The following is an 18,730-nucleotide window of genomic DNA, read 5'->3' as shown; positions in this document are numbered from 1 at the left end:
GCTTGCCTTGCAAAGAAGGTGCACTCTCCTCCTCCACCAAAGGAGAGGACAGGGGACTCCCCACCCCCCTTTTGGGAGGAAGTGGGCTGCCCTTTCTTTTCAAGAAATAGGTCTCCCTCCCTAAAGGAGGCAGTCTCCAGGTCTTTCCTGGAGATTTCCCCACAACTCAGTTCAGTTCCCTAGAGGAGAATTGGGCTGCCCTGTCTGTCCAAGAGATTATGGGAAGGGCATATAGTGCCCTTCTGTCCATCATAGAGTACCCAGAGCTTACAAAACAGCTGCTGAAGCTATGTGAAATTGTAATGCAGAAGCAAAAGGAGCGGGGAGGGGAGGGAAACCTGTAGGAGAAAAAGGCAGACTAAGGAAGCCCAGTCTTGATAATGGCAAAATAAAATTACAGAAACAAGAACAAAATCAATGTAAGGCCTTTTACTGGACCAAATCAAATTAGTGCAAAATAAAATTAACCATGAAAAAAAATGGTGTAAACCAGAAAGAAGTGGCAAGTACCAATCAGAGAACCAACCTTGAGTTTCTGGACTCCTAAAAGATTCTCCAGAAAAGGGTTATTTTCAAGAGCTGTTGCAAACTTAACAGCCAGGTAATCTCCCTGGGATGTGGGTCACAAAAGTGTGAAGTGCAGAATGAGAAGCCTCTCTCACCCCTCCTCACCTCTCCTTCCTTTCTCTTTCTCCCCCTGCCTTCTGTTCCCCATCTTTCCCTCCCTCAAAAGTAACTTGACAGGCCATACATGCTCTCTGGCTGACATAATCTGTTGTCTTCTCAAGGGGAATCTCCCCCACCCACGTGAGGCAAAGAGCCAGTGGTGTCCAAGTCCTCCCTCCCTACAAGCTGCCTCAAGTCTCTCCTTCCTTCCTCCACCTATTCTCTCTCTCTCTATTCCCACCTCCCACCAGTTTGGTGTAGCGGTTAAGTGCGTGGGCTCTTATCTGAGAGAACCAGGTTTGATTCCCCACTCCACTTGCAGCTGCTGGAATGGCCTTGGGTCAGCCATAGCTCTCACAAGAGTTGTTGTTGAAAAGGCAGTTTCTGTCAGAGCTCTCTCAGCCCCAACCACCTCACAGGGTGTCTGTTGTGGGGGAAGGAGATAAAGGAGATTGTAAGCCGCTCTGAGACACTGATTCAGAGAGAAGGGCAGGGTATAAATCTGTGATCATCTTTCATTCTTTCCTTACATCTGTTTCTCTCCCTCCCCTGTTCTATTTGTCTCAAAAATGAGGGAGCTATTGCTTGTCAAATGCATCTCTCTGTGAAAGTTTGTAGGGATGGCTATTGAATGAATACAATGGGACCCAGGCTGTTTATGACTGGTGAGCTGCTTTTGCTTTTCCAGTGACTGTGCTTCTGGATCTTGTATGTCCAAACAGGATCTCGGGAACAGACACGGTTCAAAAACTTCAAGAAAGTGAAAGTTGGATTTTTGCTGTGGGATGTAGTTTTGATGGAAGTCTTTTCTTGCTGTTTTCTGTCTGACGCACACTGCTTTTTCACGGTGCTGAGATATTAGGGACTTTGAAGAGTGAGATGCTTTCTGTAGCTCAGGCAATTTTTTTTCCAGATTGCCAGCTCTGAATTGGGAAATACCTGGAGATTTTGGGGTGGAGCCTGAGTGGTGGGTGTTGCCTTCTGACACACTTCTGGTGATGTCAGGGGTGTGGCATATACAAATAAGTTATGCTAATAAGTTCCTGGAAAGCTTTTTCTATAAAATGACCCCTCCCACTACCCACCTGAATAAGAGAGCTCTTTATTTTGTTAAGGAATGCCACTAAGTTCAATGAGTTACAAACAAATCTGAGCTGTATTAATAAGTAACTGTAGTTCTTATCCAGTGAAAAAAGGAGAGAACTAGATAATGTGGACACACCAAGAGCACAGTATACACAAGCAGAAAGGGGCAATATGGATGGGCTTCTAAATAAATGAAAATTGTCTATGCAATTAAAAAGATGAGACATGCTGTATATTAAGTCAAGGGAAAGTATATGTTAATACTAAATTTAAAAAAAAAAAAAACTTGACTGGGCCAATTTGCTAAGCAGGGAACCTTCAGCAGACTTACAGGCCTGGCGGCCATTTTGAAAAGACAATACCCTCTCCACGAGAAAGAGCAGGGCTCGCTGCGCCCAATGGAGGGCGCGCGCACGTCGGGCAGGGGCGCGGACGGCTCCCTGTGCGCGCGCACGCACACGCAAGCCTCCCCCCCCCTCTTCCGCCATTCTCCTTCGGGTTATGTAACGGCGCTGCGCGTTCTCGCAGGCCGCGGCCCAATGAGGATGCGGCTGAGGGGGGGAGGGGGAAGCGCCGCGTGCGCGCGCACGCAGGCCGAGGCGCGGCCCCGCGGCTGTGCGTGCGCGCTCACTCGCCCCCTCCCCCCCAGTCTTTCTGCTTCGGCCGGCCGCGATCGCCCTTTGCATCTTTCTTCTCTCCCCGCCGCGACCGTGAGGTGTTCGGAGCGGACCCCATTCGCCGACTGCCATGGCCGATGAGAAGCCCAAGGTGAGCGCGGGGAGGGCCGCGGGGATGGAGCGGGAGCGGGGGGTGCAGGACGGAGCGCAGCGCTGGCTCCACCGCGCCGGCTCTTGCGCGCCATTTTCCTCCCTCCCCTCCCCTCCCCCTGGGCTCTTGTGGCGGGCAGGCCGGAGAGGAGAGGAGAGGAGGGAGCCCCGCAGGCCGCCCCTTTGCCCTGCGGGAGGGAATCCGTCTCGCCCTCGCAAGGGAGCCTTCGGGGCCCTGCCTCCTGGCCGCACAAACACACACGCGCGGCGGGCGCTGGTCCCTCCTGTGCCGCTTGCGGGGCGGGGGCGTTTCTGCGCCCTTCCCATCCCTCTCCGGATGCTGAGGCTCCAGGGTTGCCAAGTCCGATGCAAGAAATAGCTGGGGGCTTTGGGGGTGGAGCCAGGAGGCTTTGGGGGTGGAGCCAGGAGGCTTTGGGGGCGGAGCCAGGAGCAAGGGTGTGACAAGCACGATTGAACCCCAAAGGGAGCTCTGGCCATCACATTGAAAGGCACGGCGCACCTTTTCGATGCCTTCCTTCCATAGGAAGTAATGAAGGATAGGGGCACCTTCTTTGGGGGCTCATAGAATTGGACCCCCTGGTCCAATCGTTTTGAAACTTGGGGGATATTTTGGAGAGAGGTTCTAGATGCTATACTGAAAATTTGGGGCCTCTACTTCGAAAAACAGCACCCGCAGAGCCCCAGATACTCGCGGATCCATTCTCCATTATTTCCTATGGGAATAGCTCTCCATAGGGAATAACAGAGTTCCCAGCAGACATTCCCCTCCCCTCCCCCCCGCTTTCTGACGACCCTGAAGCAGGGGGAGGGCTTCCAAACCGGGGGATCCCCTGCCCCCACCTGGGGATTGGCAACCCTGTGATGCTCTCGGCAGCTAACCCCCCCCCGGCCGGCCCTGGGGATGTTGCTGCGGGCTGGCTTGGCTGCCCCTCTCCCTTCCGCGCCTCGTTTTAAACGCGGCTTCGGAGGCGCCAAATCCTTTGCTGCGCCTGCTTCTATCTCCAGGCGTCTGCGCGAAAGGGCCCTCCCGGCTCGAGGCTGCTGGGCTTCGGGAGGGGGTTGGGATTTAGGAAGTTTGCGCGCGCCCCTGTGGGGCAGAGGGGGGAAGAGAACAGGGTGGCGTGGTGGGTGCTTCCGATAGTGCGGATTCTGGGGAGAGATTTCCTGGAAGGAGGCGTAAGGAAGAGTTTTCCGAACCACGGATTTAGTAGGAACGATTGCAAGCTATGTATTTTTTATGGCGGTGCAAAGCCTTCCGCGAGTGGCTGCCTGTAATAAGGGATGAAATACTGTCTTTTGACCTAGGGCGCCGTATATTTCTCCTACCCACCCCAGGCTCTCCGTATTCTGGGGAGAGGGATAAATGAATTGATTGTGTTAGTGTTGCAAACTATAGACGCGTTGGAAAGAATCGTGCAGGCTTGCAGGTCCATTGATCTAGTAGGGTTACTTTAGACTATTTACTAAGTTTGCTGACAGGAAAACCCCAAGGGTTGTTTCTTGAGGGTTGCAAGTCTCAAATGAACTAGTTTGAACAGACCTTTTAAAAACAAAGTGAAATCTGAAGCATTTAAAAAATAAATAAGAAATCAGAAGTTATCTCAAATCTGCTTTATTGGCATAGGCTGCTAAAATAAACATCCTAGTTAGTGGTTAGTTAGCATTACCTTCCATATCATTTGGGGAGATGAGGGAGGAGGTGTAAAAAATATGTTGGATTTCTTTTTTTATACACAAATGGAGGGTGGTGGTGGTTTCTCTTTCCTGCCCATTTGAGAATAGGTGTTTCAGGGTTGTGTATAATCTTCATCTAGCTCAAATAAAGGAAGAGAGATAGTAACTAGCATGTTTGAAGCTAAAGCTCCAAAAATAGATGTAGTTTTCTATGCAAGAATAAAATTACTTGTGCAGTTCACAGCTGCACCTTAACCCTTTAAAAACTCATTTTTTTTTCTCTTATGAAAATAAAGGACCATTATTTCTTTGAAATGTTCATCATCATTTAGTCAGTTGCACTGGGTAATCAAATGAAGGTAGCCATCTTTCACCGCAGGAAAGTGTTTGTTGTGAATATTATATGGTAGGAAAATTAAATGATCTGGTATTTTCTGTTCAAACATGGAAGTTATTGCAATGGTTTAATTAATATACAGCACAATCCTAAGAAGAGTTACTCCCGTTTAAGACCATTAGAACTGCATTGTTAGTCATGTGTTTTTGGCACACTTTTACTTGATAGTAGCTCTCTAGAACTTCATTGACAAGTTTGTAAGTCTTGCATGATGTCTTGGGAGGCTGAACTGTACTTTCTGTTTCTTCGGGACTGATACATGTGGTGCCCAAGCTGAATGTGAAGATATTTCTTAGGTGGAATAATCTGTCTTTAAAATCATCTTTTCCCATTTTACAGGAAGGAGTGAAGACTGAAAATAATGACCACATTAATCTGAAGGTTGCAGGGCAGGATGGATCTGTGGTGCAGTTTAAGATTAAAAGGCATACACCACTTAGCAAACTAATGAAAGCTTACTGCGAACGACAGGTGAGGTGGCTACATAAATGCTCAAAAATACGAAGTGCTTTTGTGCCATTGAAAGAACAGTAAAGCATTGATCCTGTGATGCTTAATGTTTAACATGGGTAGCCAGTTATACTTTTTTCTGCTTTCCTAAGAAAAAGACAGCATATTTGCAAAACCAAAAATGTATTATCTCTTTATAGCCTTCTACCCCAGGTCCTCCTGTTAAAAGATGCATTTTACACTGTTCTTTGAGGATGTAAGCCTACAGCAGAAAGCCTGGCTGGATGTCAAATGCTGCTAACAGCAACCATAACTCCTCTGGTATTTGCTCCTGGATTCTAATTATTTTGTGATAACAAATTAAGATAGTGACAGTGAACTGTGTTGAAAATTGAACACGTTTGGTTTTAAGACAATGAAGCAATATCCCCATGACAGTGAGAAATGTATGCAAGCAATTATGTCTTTTGTAGACGCTTAGACATCTACACTTGTATCTAAAAGAAAACTTTTAAGTAGCAAATTACTGCCATTGGACTGCTTAAAATACATTTTTCTAAAACAACTTTTCTTCAGAACCACATAAGCAATATTATGGTGGGCTGTATGAAATTTAGATAGATACAAGTGGGTAGCCGTGTTGGTCTGAAGCAGCAGAACAAAGTTGGAGTCCAGTGGCATCTTTAAGACCAACAAAGTTCTATTCGGAATGTATGCTTTCGTGTGCTGCATGCTTCATCAGACAATAAAATGGGGTACAGTGAGCAGAGTTACATATAGCTGGTGGGCAGTGATCAAGCAAGCATGCAAAATAGTACCCAAGAATCTATGCCAAAATAGTACAATTAACAAATTGAAAGTACAACTAGTTTGGTTTAGATACTGTTTGTTGTGTTGGGCAACAGCAAAGTCAATAAACATGTCAGAATTGAAGAGTGATGGTGAGAGTGTCACAGGCAATAAATGCGTCAGGGATCTACAGCAAACCTTTTTGGAACTAAAGTACCCACCTGATGAAGTCAGGAAACAGATTTATAAAGTCAGAGTGATACCCAGAGAAAACCTGTTACAGGACAGACCCAAAAAAGATAATAACAGAACACCACTAGGGGTCACACACAACTCTCAACTGAAAACAGTTCAGCGTATCATCAACGACTTACATCCTCTATTGGGCAGTGACAGCTCTCTTTCAAAAGTACTGGGGGGGCAAACCTTTTCTTGCACACAGACAGCCCCCTAATCTGAAACAATGTCTTACCCACAACAATACAACATCTCATTTGAGAATGGACACTGGTACCAGAGCTTGCAATAATAATAATAATAAATTTTATTTGTACCCCGCCCTCCCCCACCGAAGCAGGCTCAGGGCGGCTAACAACACAGTGACCAATAGTACATTAATAAATAAAACATTAATAAACAACATAGTAACCAATGGTGCATTAATTAAAACCATTACATTAAGAACATTAAATTAAGCATTAACTTAACCTTAAAAACCAGTAGAACATTAATTAAAACAAACTATAATATTATCATTGACGCTATTCTAGTTAGTGCTAATGGCGGATTTTCTTCGTTGTAAAATTGTACTTCAGCTGTTCATTAAAAAGCTAATTTAAACCCAAGTGTGAACTTTGCTGCCACATACACCCAGACAACACAACACTGCACCCAGCATTATCTACACCATCTCAGGCTCATTCACTTGTTCATCTTCCAACATTATATATGCCATTAAATGCCAACAATGCCCTTGAGCTCTACATAGGGCAAACAGGACAAACCCTATGCCAAAGGATAAGTGGACACAAATCTGACATCAGGAATTACAAAACTGAGAAACCTGTAGGCGAACACTTTAATCTTCCAGAACATTCAATGGCTGACCTCATAGTAGCTGTTTTACTGCAAAGGAACTTCAAGAACAGAATGGAGAGGGAAATTGCTGAATTACAAATTATTATGAAACTTGGTACAAACACCTCCCCAGGACTGAACAGGGATATTGGTTTTTTTAAATCTCATTACATATATTAAACACATTCTCACCAAGCAGAGCTATAAATCCACAGTATTCCAATGTCTTTCATTTATATTTAGAATAGTGTATCAATAATGGTTTTTGTACTGACAAAATTTAAATAAGGGATATTGGTTATTTATCTCATTACACATGCTAAACCTTAGATTCACCCCAGTTAAAACTACTAAATCTTTCACTGTATTCTAATGTATTCTTTTTTGTATTGGCAAACTGGAATGATGTTTATCATGCATGCTACATGTTAAAAAGTAAATTAGGTGAACAGTTACATTTTTGAGAAAAACATCGTCTCAGTTTAACTCAGCCTTGAGGAGCAATAGAACAATTAACAGATTGTGCATTTATTGCCTGTTATACTCCCACCATCACTCTTCAATTCTGACATGTTTATTGCCTTTGCTGTTGTCCAACACAACAAATGGTATCTAAACCAAACTGGTTGTTCTTTCAAGTTGTTAATTATACTATTTTGGCATAAATTATGACTTGGTACTATTTTGCATGCTTAATCACCGCCCACCAGCTATATGTATCTCTGCTCACTTTACCCCATTTCATTGTTTAATGAAGTGTGCATGCACATGAAAGCTTACATTCTGAATAAAACTTTATTGATTTTAAAGGTGCTACTGGACTTCAACTTTGTTGTATAACATTTAGACCGGAGTGTCAAACATGCTGTTTGGGGGCCAAGTCAGGCCCCCGGAGGGTTCCCATCAGGCCCCCGAGCAACTGGCTGTCATCTGCTTCTTTCTCCCCATATATTGCTTCCTTCTGCAAAACAGCTTGCTTTGCAAGGCTTGCTCAATTGCACAGGAGCTACAGAGCAAAACCTCTACTTTCTCCGTTGGCTGAGGCTCCTCCCTTGGAGAGGAATAACTTGCTTTGCCAGGCTCTGTCAATTGCACAGCAGAGCTACTGAGCCAAGCTTCTCTTCCTTCTATTGGCTGAGGCTCTTCCCACCCCTAGGGAAGGAAGGAAAGCGCTTCCTTTTCCCAGTTTCCTAGATCCTGTAGGAGAAATACAAAGAAAGCATCTTTAAAAGCAATAAATGCCAATGCTTTAAGCATGTTTTAAGTTTTTTAAAAATATTATATCCGTGCTTGTCTGTGTTCTTTATAAAATTTATCTCTCTGCTACCTGATCTTAAATAGGTACACACATGGCCCGGCCCAACAAGGTCTCATTTATGTCAGATCCGGCCCTCACAACAAATGAGTTTGACACCCCTGATTTAGACAGTGTGGCTTCATATTCATTCTGTAACACTGAACACTTCATGATATACATTTTCTTCATTTCTGGATTTGAATTAACCATAACAAAAATCTGTAGAGAGTTAAGGATTATTCAAAAGGAATGCTGTTGAAGTTACTTGCATTTGTACCTGGGATGTGTTGAAGATGCCCTTTGGAAAGGGATTGATCTGAACAAGCTCATGCTTCCATGCTGGGCTGTTTTAAAATGACTCTATTCCAGCAAGAAATGATGTGTATGGCGTTGTGACATTTAGTGGGTCTGCAGCAGTAACTCTTGTTGTCTCAGTTATTCTTACTGTGATCAGGATATCTCATTTAGATTTACCCAAGTTAAAACATTACATTGGCTGCAAGTTGTCAGCGGTAGCTGTCTTACCTTTGTAATGAAGGTCTGTGGATATACCCCACCCTGAGAGGGCTGAATGTGTAACTTTCAGTTCCTTGTGACTCTTGGTTCCTTCTTCTGCAGAGCAATGTGGCTATACCATGTAGGAATAACTCCCATATTAATAGCAGGCTGTGTTCTTTGTGCATTATCTTTATCGGGGAGGGACGGTGGCTCAGTGGCAGAGCATCTGCTTGGGAAGCAGAAGGTCCCAGGTTCAATCCCCGGCATCTCCAAAAAAGGGTCCAGGCAAATAGGTGTGAAAAACCTCAGCTTGAGACCCTGGAGAGCCGCTGCCAGTATGAGAAGACAATACTGATTCAGGTCTGATTCAGTATAAGGCAGCTTCATATGTTCATGAGACCCTGGAGAGCCGCTGCCAGTCTGAGAAGACAATACTGACTTTGATGGACCCAGGGTCTGATTCAGTAGAAGGCAGCGTCATATGCAGGAGGGACGGTGGCTCAGTGGTAGAGCATCTGCTTGGTAAGCAGAAGGTCCCAGGCTCAATCCCCAGCATCTCCAAAAAAGGGTCCAGGCAAATAGGTGTGAAAAACCTCAGCTTGAGACCCTGGAGAGCCGCTGCCAGTCTGAGAAGTCAATACTGACTTTGATGGACCAAGGGTCTGATTCAGTAGAAGGCAGCTTCATATGTTCATGGGGAGGGACGGTGGCTCAGTGGTAGAGCATCTGCTTGGGAAGCAGAAGGTCCCAGGTTCAATCCCCGGCATCTCCAACTAAAAAGGGTCCAGGCAAATAGGTGTGAAAAACCTCAGCTTGAGACCCTGGAGAGCCGCTGCCAGTCTGAGAAGACAATACTGACTTTGATGGACCAAGGGTCTGATTCAGTAGAAGGCAGCTTCATATGTTCATATGTTTAGCTGGAAGAGAATGTGCTGATGACCCTGAGGTGCATATGCAGGGATGCGCTCCTTTTTATTCACTGCACATTCCATAGGGAGGATTGTGTCCAGTATACATTGTTTTATGCTTTGAAGATGCTCCTGGTGCCTTAGAAGCATAGCTCCCCCATCAATATTTGGAGTTTGGGACGGGGGTGGTCTTTCTTCAGCACTACAGAGATAGTTCAAGTGCCATAGAAGCTCAGTATGACATTAGCAACAAGTAGTTGCATGTAACCCACACCAACAAAAAATTGTAGACTCCTTATAACAGGGAGAGTGCTTTGTGTGTGTATTTATGCACCTAAAGTCAACAAATTAATCTTTTCACTATAATACCTTATTTCCACCCAGAAATACGATCGATATGTAAAAAAAAGACCCGACTGAGCCAAGGCACTTTCTCCTGATTTTATGAATGTAATTTTTGCTGGTCGTTGTCTTGGCTGGGATTCATTGTACTTTTATTTTTCCATGATTAGAATAGGTGGGAGCATGAGCCGGTACATTCTCTCTGAAATAGGGATGTCTGCGTATGTTGAGATTGTCCTCTCATTTTCACTTAGTGGCAGTGGCTTGTCATAAATCACACAGGAAAAACACCAAAAGGATTTAAAAAAAAAAAAAAAATAGGTGTTCTTCAGCATGCATCATAAAATGCAAATAATAAAAGGCGTGGTTCCACAACTACTTATATACTTAGTGTAAGTGCCCTGTTTGGAGCACAGACATTACCTTCTGCTGTTATAACTCAGATTAGATAATAAAATATTTTTGACCAAAATGAAGCCTGCTTTTTTATTATTATTATTATATCCAAGATAATTTTTAAGCCTAATTCCTTTAACTGATGGGAAAGGTAAATGTACAATCTTAAAACCTTAGATATCAACAAGCAAGTGGCTCCAGTATTGCAGAAACAGCGTTTAGGTACTGATTATGGAGAAGACCTATGCATTTAGGAAAGTTATTAGATGCTACCTTCTAAAACTTGTCACCCCAAGTGTTTTGTCCTATGTTGCTAAAATCTTTCCTGTTCAATCACCGCTTCTAGTTTTAGTGTACCTGTTTTAATATCTTCTAGATCAGGGGTGTCAAACATGGGGACCAAATCAGGCTCCGGAGGGCTCCTATCGGGCCCTTGAGCATCTGGCTGTCATCTGCTCCCTTTTCCCTTCCCTTGCTTCCTTCTGCATCACAGCTTGCTTTGCCAGGCTTGCTCAATTGCACAGGAGCTACAGAGCAAAGCGTCTGTTTTCTCCATTGACTGAGGCTCCTCCCTTGGGGAGGAGGGAAGGATAGCTTGCTTTACCAGGTTCTCTCAGTTGCACAGCAGAGCTACTGTGCTGAGCCTCTCTTCTTTCTATTGGCTGAGGTTCCCCTCCCCCTCCCCGATCCCCTGGGGAAGGAAGGAAAAAGCCAGAGCTTTCCTTTGCCTAGTTCCCCGGATTGCACAGGAGAGATACAAAGAAAGCATTAATGGTAATGTTTTAAGCATGTTTTATTTTAAGTTTTTTTAAACAAAATCTTTAATTGTGTTTGTCTGTGTGCTTTATTAAGTCTATATCTCTGCAACCTGGCATTACATTTTATGACACACATGGCCTGGCCTGACAAGGCCAGATCTGGCCCTCATAACAAACGGGTTGGACACCCCTGAAAGCTACCGGAAGGGGCACTGCTGAGTACCTCTGCTGGATAGATTTAACACTTAATCCTCCACTACATTTTTATTCCTTTTTTTTTTGCAAATGCAGAAGTGGACTGCAAGGTTAAGAAAGTAAGTTTGAATGATTTGTGATTAGCTGTTATGCTTTACTGGACAGTCCTATTGTTTTTCTGTTTATTCTTTGTGTAGGGTTTGTCAATGAGGCAGATAAGATTCCGGTTTGATGGGCAGCCGATCAATGAAACAGACACGCCTGCACAGGTAAAAAATGCAACTAAAAGGTTTCTACTGGAGTGAAAAGTGCAAACAGGACTACAGATAGACAAAGAAATAGCATAGTAATGACCTTATTAACTGTGATATTGGCAGTGCTAATTAGAACATTCTGATTCAGAATGAAATATGTATCAGTTCTGTGTTCAGAGTGATGCTTCATTTTTAATAAATGTTAAAGAGTGTTAGGATTCCATTTAATATAATGTTTGCTACAAATTACTCAGCTTTTGGGGAGTAATGAAATATATTCTGTGAATTATGCGTTCTAGTGTAGGTTGTCTGGCAGAATTTTCTTTATTTTTTGTTTAACCAATATCACTTATCTTGTACATTAATTGGTTGAATCAGTCTGTTAGCTACATGACCGCAACTCAATGGTTTCATAACACCTTCTGAAAAGAAAACCTCTAGTTGTGGTAGTCTTGAACTACTTATCTGAATTGCCAGACGAAAACCTCAAAATGGAAACTGCGTGTCATCTTTTACATGAATTTTGCCAGTTCGTTTCCTTTACTTTAATGGAGGAACAGGAGTCTGTTAGTATGCCCAAATTTTACTTACAATATTAGGATTATGGTAACTTCCTATGTATTGTAAGTTGTATTCACTGAAGTTAATGTCATTGTAACCAGCTATCTTGAACTCTAACCATTGGCTGTGTGGTTCAAAGTGTAAATAGCTTCCAGCAGCAAATAAAGGGATTCCTTAAGTTGATGCCAATAATGGAAAGGGGGACTTCAGAAATGTCAAAACTGCAGGTGTTTTTATTTATTTATTTTTGTTCATTTGTATTCCGCCCTTTCCCGCAAGCGGGCTCGGGGCAGATAACAGGCCTGGGACCTGCCTACCTGAAGGACCGTCTCTCCCCACATGTTCCCCAGAGAGTACTGAGATCGGGAACCCAAAATCTTCTCGCTATCCCTGGGCCAAAAGAAGCCCGCTTAAAATCCACTAGAGAGGGCCTTTTCTGTTATGGCCCCTACATGGTGGAATCAGCTGCCGGAGGAGGTGAAGGCCCTGCGGGACCTTGTTCAGTTCCGCAGGGCCTGTAAGACGACCCTCTTCCGGCTAGCTTACACCTAGCTGAGATGAGAAACTCAATGTAGCTTTGCCAGACTCCTGTTATACATATTTTTGGAATGTTTAATGGTTTTAAGGTTTTAACAGTTTGAAATGTTTTAATTGTTTATATATTCAAATATTTGTTTAACTTTATGTTTGACTAATTGTTGGGAGCCGCCCTGAGCCACTTGCGGGAAGGGCGGGATACAAATCATAAATAAATAAATAAATAAATAAAAATTAAAACAATTAAAAACTGCAAGCTAAAACCATAAAACACAATAAAACAAATAACACGTGTCACAGGCAGTGGTTTCCATTGGGTGCATTCTATATACCAGTACAGCAGTGGGCTCAGAGATAATAAATTAATAATAACTTTTTTATTTATACCCCGCCCTCCCTGCCAAGGCACGCTCAGGGTGGCTTACAGGACATGGCATAAGCCATGAAATAATAAATTAAGGTAAGATAATGTAGCATCATGACAGGCAAGGGAGACCGAGCAGATGGAAATAAGGATGTCTGCTGCCTCAACCGAAGGCCCAGCGGAACAGCTCCGTCTTGCAGGCCCTATGAAATGGCATCAAATCAAGTAGGGCCCAGATCTCCACAGGCTGATTCCACCAGGCTGGGTCCAAGGCCGAAAAAGCCCTGGTCGATGCAAGTCGAACATCCTTTGGGCCAGGGACTGTCAAAAGATGCTGCGAAGTGGAACACAGCAATTTCTGGGGCACTTACGGGGAGAGGCAGTCCCGTAGGTATGTCAGTCCCAGATCGTGTTAAGGTTTTAAATGTTAAGACCAAAACCTTGAAACTGATCCAGTACTCTATTGGTAGCCAGTGCAGTTGGTGCAGCACTGACCAGATGCTTGCCCATAGAAGCAATGCAGTTACCAGCCGTGCTGCTGCATTTTGCACCAGCTGGATGTTCTGGGTCAGCCGTAAGGGCAAACCTGCGTAGTTACAGTAGTCCAACCTTGAAGTGACTATCACATGGATTACTGTAGCTAAGTCCTGGGAGGACAGGCAGGGCGCTAGTTGTCTAATGTGTGTTGATGCGCCTGTGCTTAGTGAGGGTGGTTTTAGTGACGCAAAGAATGAAGGCTTGCACACAGTAGTGTTAAAACCACTATATACAATTTATTTACACCTCCACTCTCCAATCCGACAGAATGCTCCGCTGCACCTCCACCATACATATCCCACACACAGTAAAGTGTCTTGGTGCATTTATACATCAGATCCGGCCAGGTAACCAATCAGCTTCCTGCTGAGTCATGCTGACATTGCCCAGGCTGATGCAATCTGGCAACCAGCCACCTTCTGTCACTTAGATGATCTACCTGGCAGTTCAGTTACTTTCACTTTCCCAGCATGTGCACAGAAACTGTTAGGCTTTGCATATCCTGACAATGTGACCGAAGATAGTAAAAGGCAAATCGAGCAACTGCTGTGATCTGGGCCTCCATGGAAAGTGAGGCATCCAGTATCATTCCCAGGCTTTTCACCTTCTGGGCTGGCACAAGAGGTTGGGAACCAGATGCCTGACTCTAACCCCCCATGGCTCAGGTACAGGACCTCCATCTTAGCTGGATTAAGCTTCAGCCGACTTAACTGCAACCATCCAGCCACAGCTTCTGAGGCCCTGGTCAGATGATCTGGGACGGAGTCTGAATGGTTGTCCATCAACAGGTAGAGCTGGGCGTCATCTGCATACTGGTGACAACCCAGCCCATAACCTCGAGCAGTCTGGGCACATATAGATGTTAAACATCCTGGGCAAGAGAATGGCTCCCTTAGGCACACCACATTCAACAGGGTGCTGCAGGGAGGTCTGCTTGCCAAGCGGCACCCTTTGTCCCTGACCACGGAGAAAGGAGGAGAACCACTGTAACGCAACCCCCTGAATTCCAATGTCTGCAAGGCGGTGGGTCATTAGATCATAATCAACCGTGTCAAATGCTGCTGATAGGTCTAGAAGCAACAGCAGTGCTGCTGACCCGCCTTGATCCAAATTCCTTCTGAGGTCATCTGTGAGAGCGACCAGAACAGTCTCCATCCCACGACCAGGGTGGAAGCCGGACTGGAATGAGTCAAGGGAAGATGTATCCTCCAGGATAGCTTGGAACTGATCCGCCGCCGCTTTCTCAATTACCTTACCCAGAAATGGAAGATTCGAGACTGGGCGGTAATTGGCTGGGACCATCGGGTCCAAAGATGGCTTTTTAAAAAGTGGACGAACCACTGCCTCCTTGTGCCTGGTTGGGAACATCCCTGATGATGGGGACAGATTGACAATATCAGCCAGAGGGCCCAGGATACTATCACCAGCTGCTTTTACAAGCCACGATGGGCATGGCTCTAAAGGGCAAGTGGTCGGCTTCACTGCAGCCAAGATCCTGTCCATATCTTCCGCAGAAAGTCGGTTGAAGTGGTCCAAAGCAGGGCCAGAAGACAGATGATGGGTTTCCAGTTCCCGTACTATATCAATTGTGGCTGGAGGATCTTGGCGGAGAGTCAAGACTTTATCAAAGATTTCAGGTTTTCACGGCTGGTAACATCATTAGGGTTTGTAGAATCTTTCGGGATCAAGTGCCGTGTTCTACTGGAGAAAGTTTTCCTTCCAGACGTTTCGTTCTCAGCTGCGGAGAACATCCTCAGTGGCGTTGCAGCCGGAGCAGGTGATCTGACCTTCTTGGCTGGCCTCAGTCAATGCACAGCAGCCAAGAAGGTCAGAGCGCCTGCTCCGGCTGCAACGCCACTGAGGATGTTCTCCGCAGCTGAGAACGAAACGTCTGGAAGGAAAACTTTCTCCAGTAGAACACGGCACTTGATCCTGAAAGATTCTACAAACCCTAATAGTCAAGACTTTATCTGCGAAATAAGTCGCGAAGGCCTCACAGCCAATATCCAATTCCCTAACCTTTTGGTGAGCAGCATTGTGCTGAGGTATCTGCCGTGCTGAATACAATTATTATATAATTTGCAGAAACTTTCTGGACCTTTGTGTGTATGAACTTGCCTCTTCCTATGCATGTCAATTACTGCCCTTCGTCTATCGCTGTTAAATTTTTAAAGGGTTTGTTGTACAATATGTATTAGGTTCACATAAATGGGGGCTTTATTTCATTTATATCCCATCTTTCTTCCTAGTGAGGGTCCCAAGTAGTTTACATTGTTCTTCTCTCCCCAATTTTGTCCTCACAAACAACCCTGTGAGATAGGATAGGTTGAGAATGTGGCTGGAGAGGTTCGCCCAGCAAGCTTCCATGACAAAGTGGGGATTTGAACTTGGGTCTCCCAGTGTGACATTCTAACCACTACACTATTCTGACTCTGTACTGTTGCAGCCACAGGTAATCTGCCTCATAACTTGCTGGCCTGGTGTTCCTTTAGGGGCAAGAGGATTGGATGCATCATTTATATTTTGAGCTGACTTTTTGTGTTTTCTAATGCAGTTGGAAATGGAGGACGAAGATACAATTGACGTGTTCCAGCAGCAGACAGGAGGAGTCTACTAAAAGAGAACCAAACTTCCTTTCCCACAGACAACACATTCACAATTAGAAAAACGAGACTTGGTTCAGCCACATCCTGACTACTGCAGTATAGCTTTTTCTCTTCTTTGATTTCTTTTCCTATTCCTTCTATTGTACATAAAGTAATTGGTGTATGTGCACAGACATACATACTTTTTTAAACTAAATGGCCAATGGTATGTTTTGATCAACATCGTATGGAGATGGGGTGGTAAAAACAAACTGGTCTGTGAAAATGCCCCATTTCTCCACTAGTGGCATGCTCCTTTAACTTTTATCTTTATATTCCAGTAAGTTATTTTGCTCTCATTGTTGGAAAAAGACAAAAAACCTTGCATACCTTATTTGATTGGATAATTTCAATGTTTTTCTTTTATCGTTGTACAACCAAGGACGATTTTATAACTTTTTTGTATGTAGCTGTTACATGTAGAGCAATCTGTCTTTTAAGTAGGGATAAATTACTCTAAACAAAAATGATCTTGGATAGTTTTCCCTTCAAGTAAAGCGTCTTGTTGTTTAAATAAACTTCTTGTTTAAAATAAGCGGTTTTTAATTTTTTTCCTTTTTCATGGTAATACTTAGCTCTGAACCATTTGCTGTGGCTGAAGAATTTCTGCAGTTGCTTGGCTCACCTTTGAGCAGATTGGAACAGCCAACTGCTGTGCTTTCTACTTCTAGACAAAGAAAAGAAAGTGACACAAAGGGAAGCTGGCCATTGTTCTTTGGAGAACAGCCTTTCTTACGCTGAAGACCCTTGCAAGAAAGAAACATCAGAGGTTTTAATGATACTGACCAGATTGAAATGTTCTGTTGTTTATGCAAATATTTGAGATTTAAGAAAAGTAGATTATATGAACTTCTAAATTAGTGTACAGTTTGGCAGCTATTTTGGAATCCTTAAAATGCCATAAACACAAAATAACGAAGTAGTCTGTAAAATCTACAGTTCTCAAGAGACTGTTGCTTGAATACCTTAATAACACTATGTCTGGGGCAGTGATGCTTGGTATTCTTGGTGCTTGGGGGGCAACAGTGGGAGGAGTTCTGAAGTTCCGGCCCTGCTGGTGGACCTCCTGATGGCCTCTGGATTTTGGCCACTGTTACACAGAGTGCTGGAATAGGTGGGCCACTGCCCTGATCCAACATGGCTTCTCTTATGTCCTTAATAAAGGAGCGGGTTGTACCTACACTTTTCAGTGTAGCTCTGGAAAGTAGGAAGTTTGATTGTTAGCCATTCTGAGTGTTCACAGAGAGGGTGGGATATAAATCTAAGGTAGGTAAATAAATAAAGGTTGGGAGGTTGACCTAGTAAGAATTGTAAGCCAAACACTTTTGAGAATTCCTAAGCATCTTGCATATTATTTAAAACTTGCATTAATAAATGATAAGAGTATAAATTGTCTGCATCCCCATTCTTTTGCAAAGTATGGGAAAGTACAAAGTCACTTTTCGGTTCCCGATACAAGCAGCAGTATGTATTTTCCACTGTTCAGTCATAGCGTTGGTGAGTCCTGGTGCGAAGTTCTGGAATACATTGGTGCTGAGAGATTTTTCCATCCTCATCTTCCATTAATGCAGAATCTTGTTTCGACATGGACCTCTGTTGCACTAGTGTAAGCAAGTTTATATGGTACCTTCGGTGCTTCATACAAATGTTTATTAACATTTTCAGTTAATTTTCAAGTCCGAATCTCAAAAGGGTTTGTTAAATCAAAGGTAAGTATGCTGAATCTTGTAATAGAGAACTTTATGCTTCCCTTGCTGGGATGAGGCTCCTCAAGTGAATGTGTGTTGAGACATATACTGTGTCGTTCCTGCTCTGCATATACTAGCACTTCCCTAGTATGTGAACACGGAGCCTCCATCTTGGTGCTGTAAGTCACCTGAGTTCATTAGAAGACTAAATCAAGTCTGAATCTCAACGGGTTTGTTAAATCAAAGGTAAGCATGCCGAATCATGGTACAAAAAAGATTTCCTAGAAGGCTTTTCGGAGCCAGCAAGATCTGCTTTACCTACAGGTAGATCCTGCTTGCTCTGCTGCTGTGAAACCCTTTCTGTGCTGCTGAGTTGCCTGAGGTAAGTGAGAAGGAAAGGCAGCAGAGAGAATGAAACGGAGGGTTCACCCAATTCATAATGTTTGGACCCCAAGATTTACATTGCCATGTCCCTCCCTGACGGAAGAGTTTGTTCGAGTTTTAACTGCCTCTACCTTCTTCAGCCTCCTGTGCTGAGATTTGATTTCACGTGCTGTAGAAATTAAAAAACCTTTCTGTGAATGGAATCAAGAAATCCACAGCTTCCCTAGTATGTGAACACGGAGCCTCCATCTTGGTGCTGTAAGTCACCTGAGTTCCTTAGAAGACTAAATCAAGTCTGAATCTCAAAGGGTTTGTTAAATCCATTAATGCAGAATCTTGTTTCGACATGGACCTCTGTTGCACTAGTGTAAGCAAGTTTATATGGTACCTTCGGTGCTTCATACAAATGTTTATTAACATTTTCAGTTAATTTTCAAGT

At 44.0% G+C, this 18,730-nt stretch overlaps 1 protein-coding gene across 1 annotated transcript; it reads left to right on the top strand.

Moving 5' to 3' along the window:
* Positions 1–2,223: 2,223 nt before the first annotated feature.
* On the top strand, positions 2,224–16,754 carry SUMO2 (small ubiquitin like modifier 2). The gene is made up of 4 exons (XM_060251938.1): positions 2,224–2,520; positions 4,951–5,082; positions 11,519–11,590; positions 16,129–16,754. The coding sequence occupies exons 1-4, from the start codon at positions 2,500–2,502 to the stop codon at positions 16,189–16,191; spliced, it is 288 nt and encodes a 95-aa protein (XP_060107921.1). The 5' UTR covers positions 2,224–2,499; the 3' UTR covers positions 16,192–16,754.
* The last annotated feature ends 1,976 nt before the right edge of the window (positions 16,755–18,730 follow it).

This window comes from Heteronotia binoei, chromosome 13 (genome assembly GCF_032191835.1).
Source record: "Heteronotia binoei isolate CCM8104 ecotype False Entrance Well chromosome 13, APGP_CSIRO_Hbin_v1, whole genome shotgun sequence".
NCBI classification, from domain to species: domain Eukaryota; kingdom Metazoa; phylum Chordata; class Lepidosauria; order Squamata; family Gekkonidae; genus Heteronotia; species Heteronotia binoei.
This window is presented reverse-complemented; position numbering and strand designations above follow the sequence as displayed.

Excerpts from the sequence above, each read along its gene's own strand:
- SUMO2 (XM_060251938.1), top strand. The coding sequence starts at position 2,500 with ATGGCCGATGAGAAGCCCAAG. Across the intron at positions 5,083-11,518 it reads AAGCTTACTGCGAACGACAG|GGTTTGTCAATGAGGCAGAT; the intron begins GTGAGGTGGCTA and ends TTCTTTGTGTAG. Across the intron at positions 11,591-16,128 it reads AAACAGACACGCCTGCACAG|TTGGAAATGGAGGACGAAGA; the intron begins GTAAAAAATGCA and ends TTTCTAATGCAG.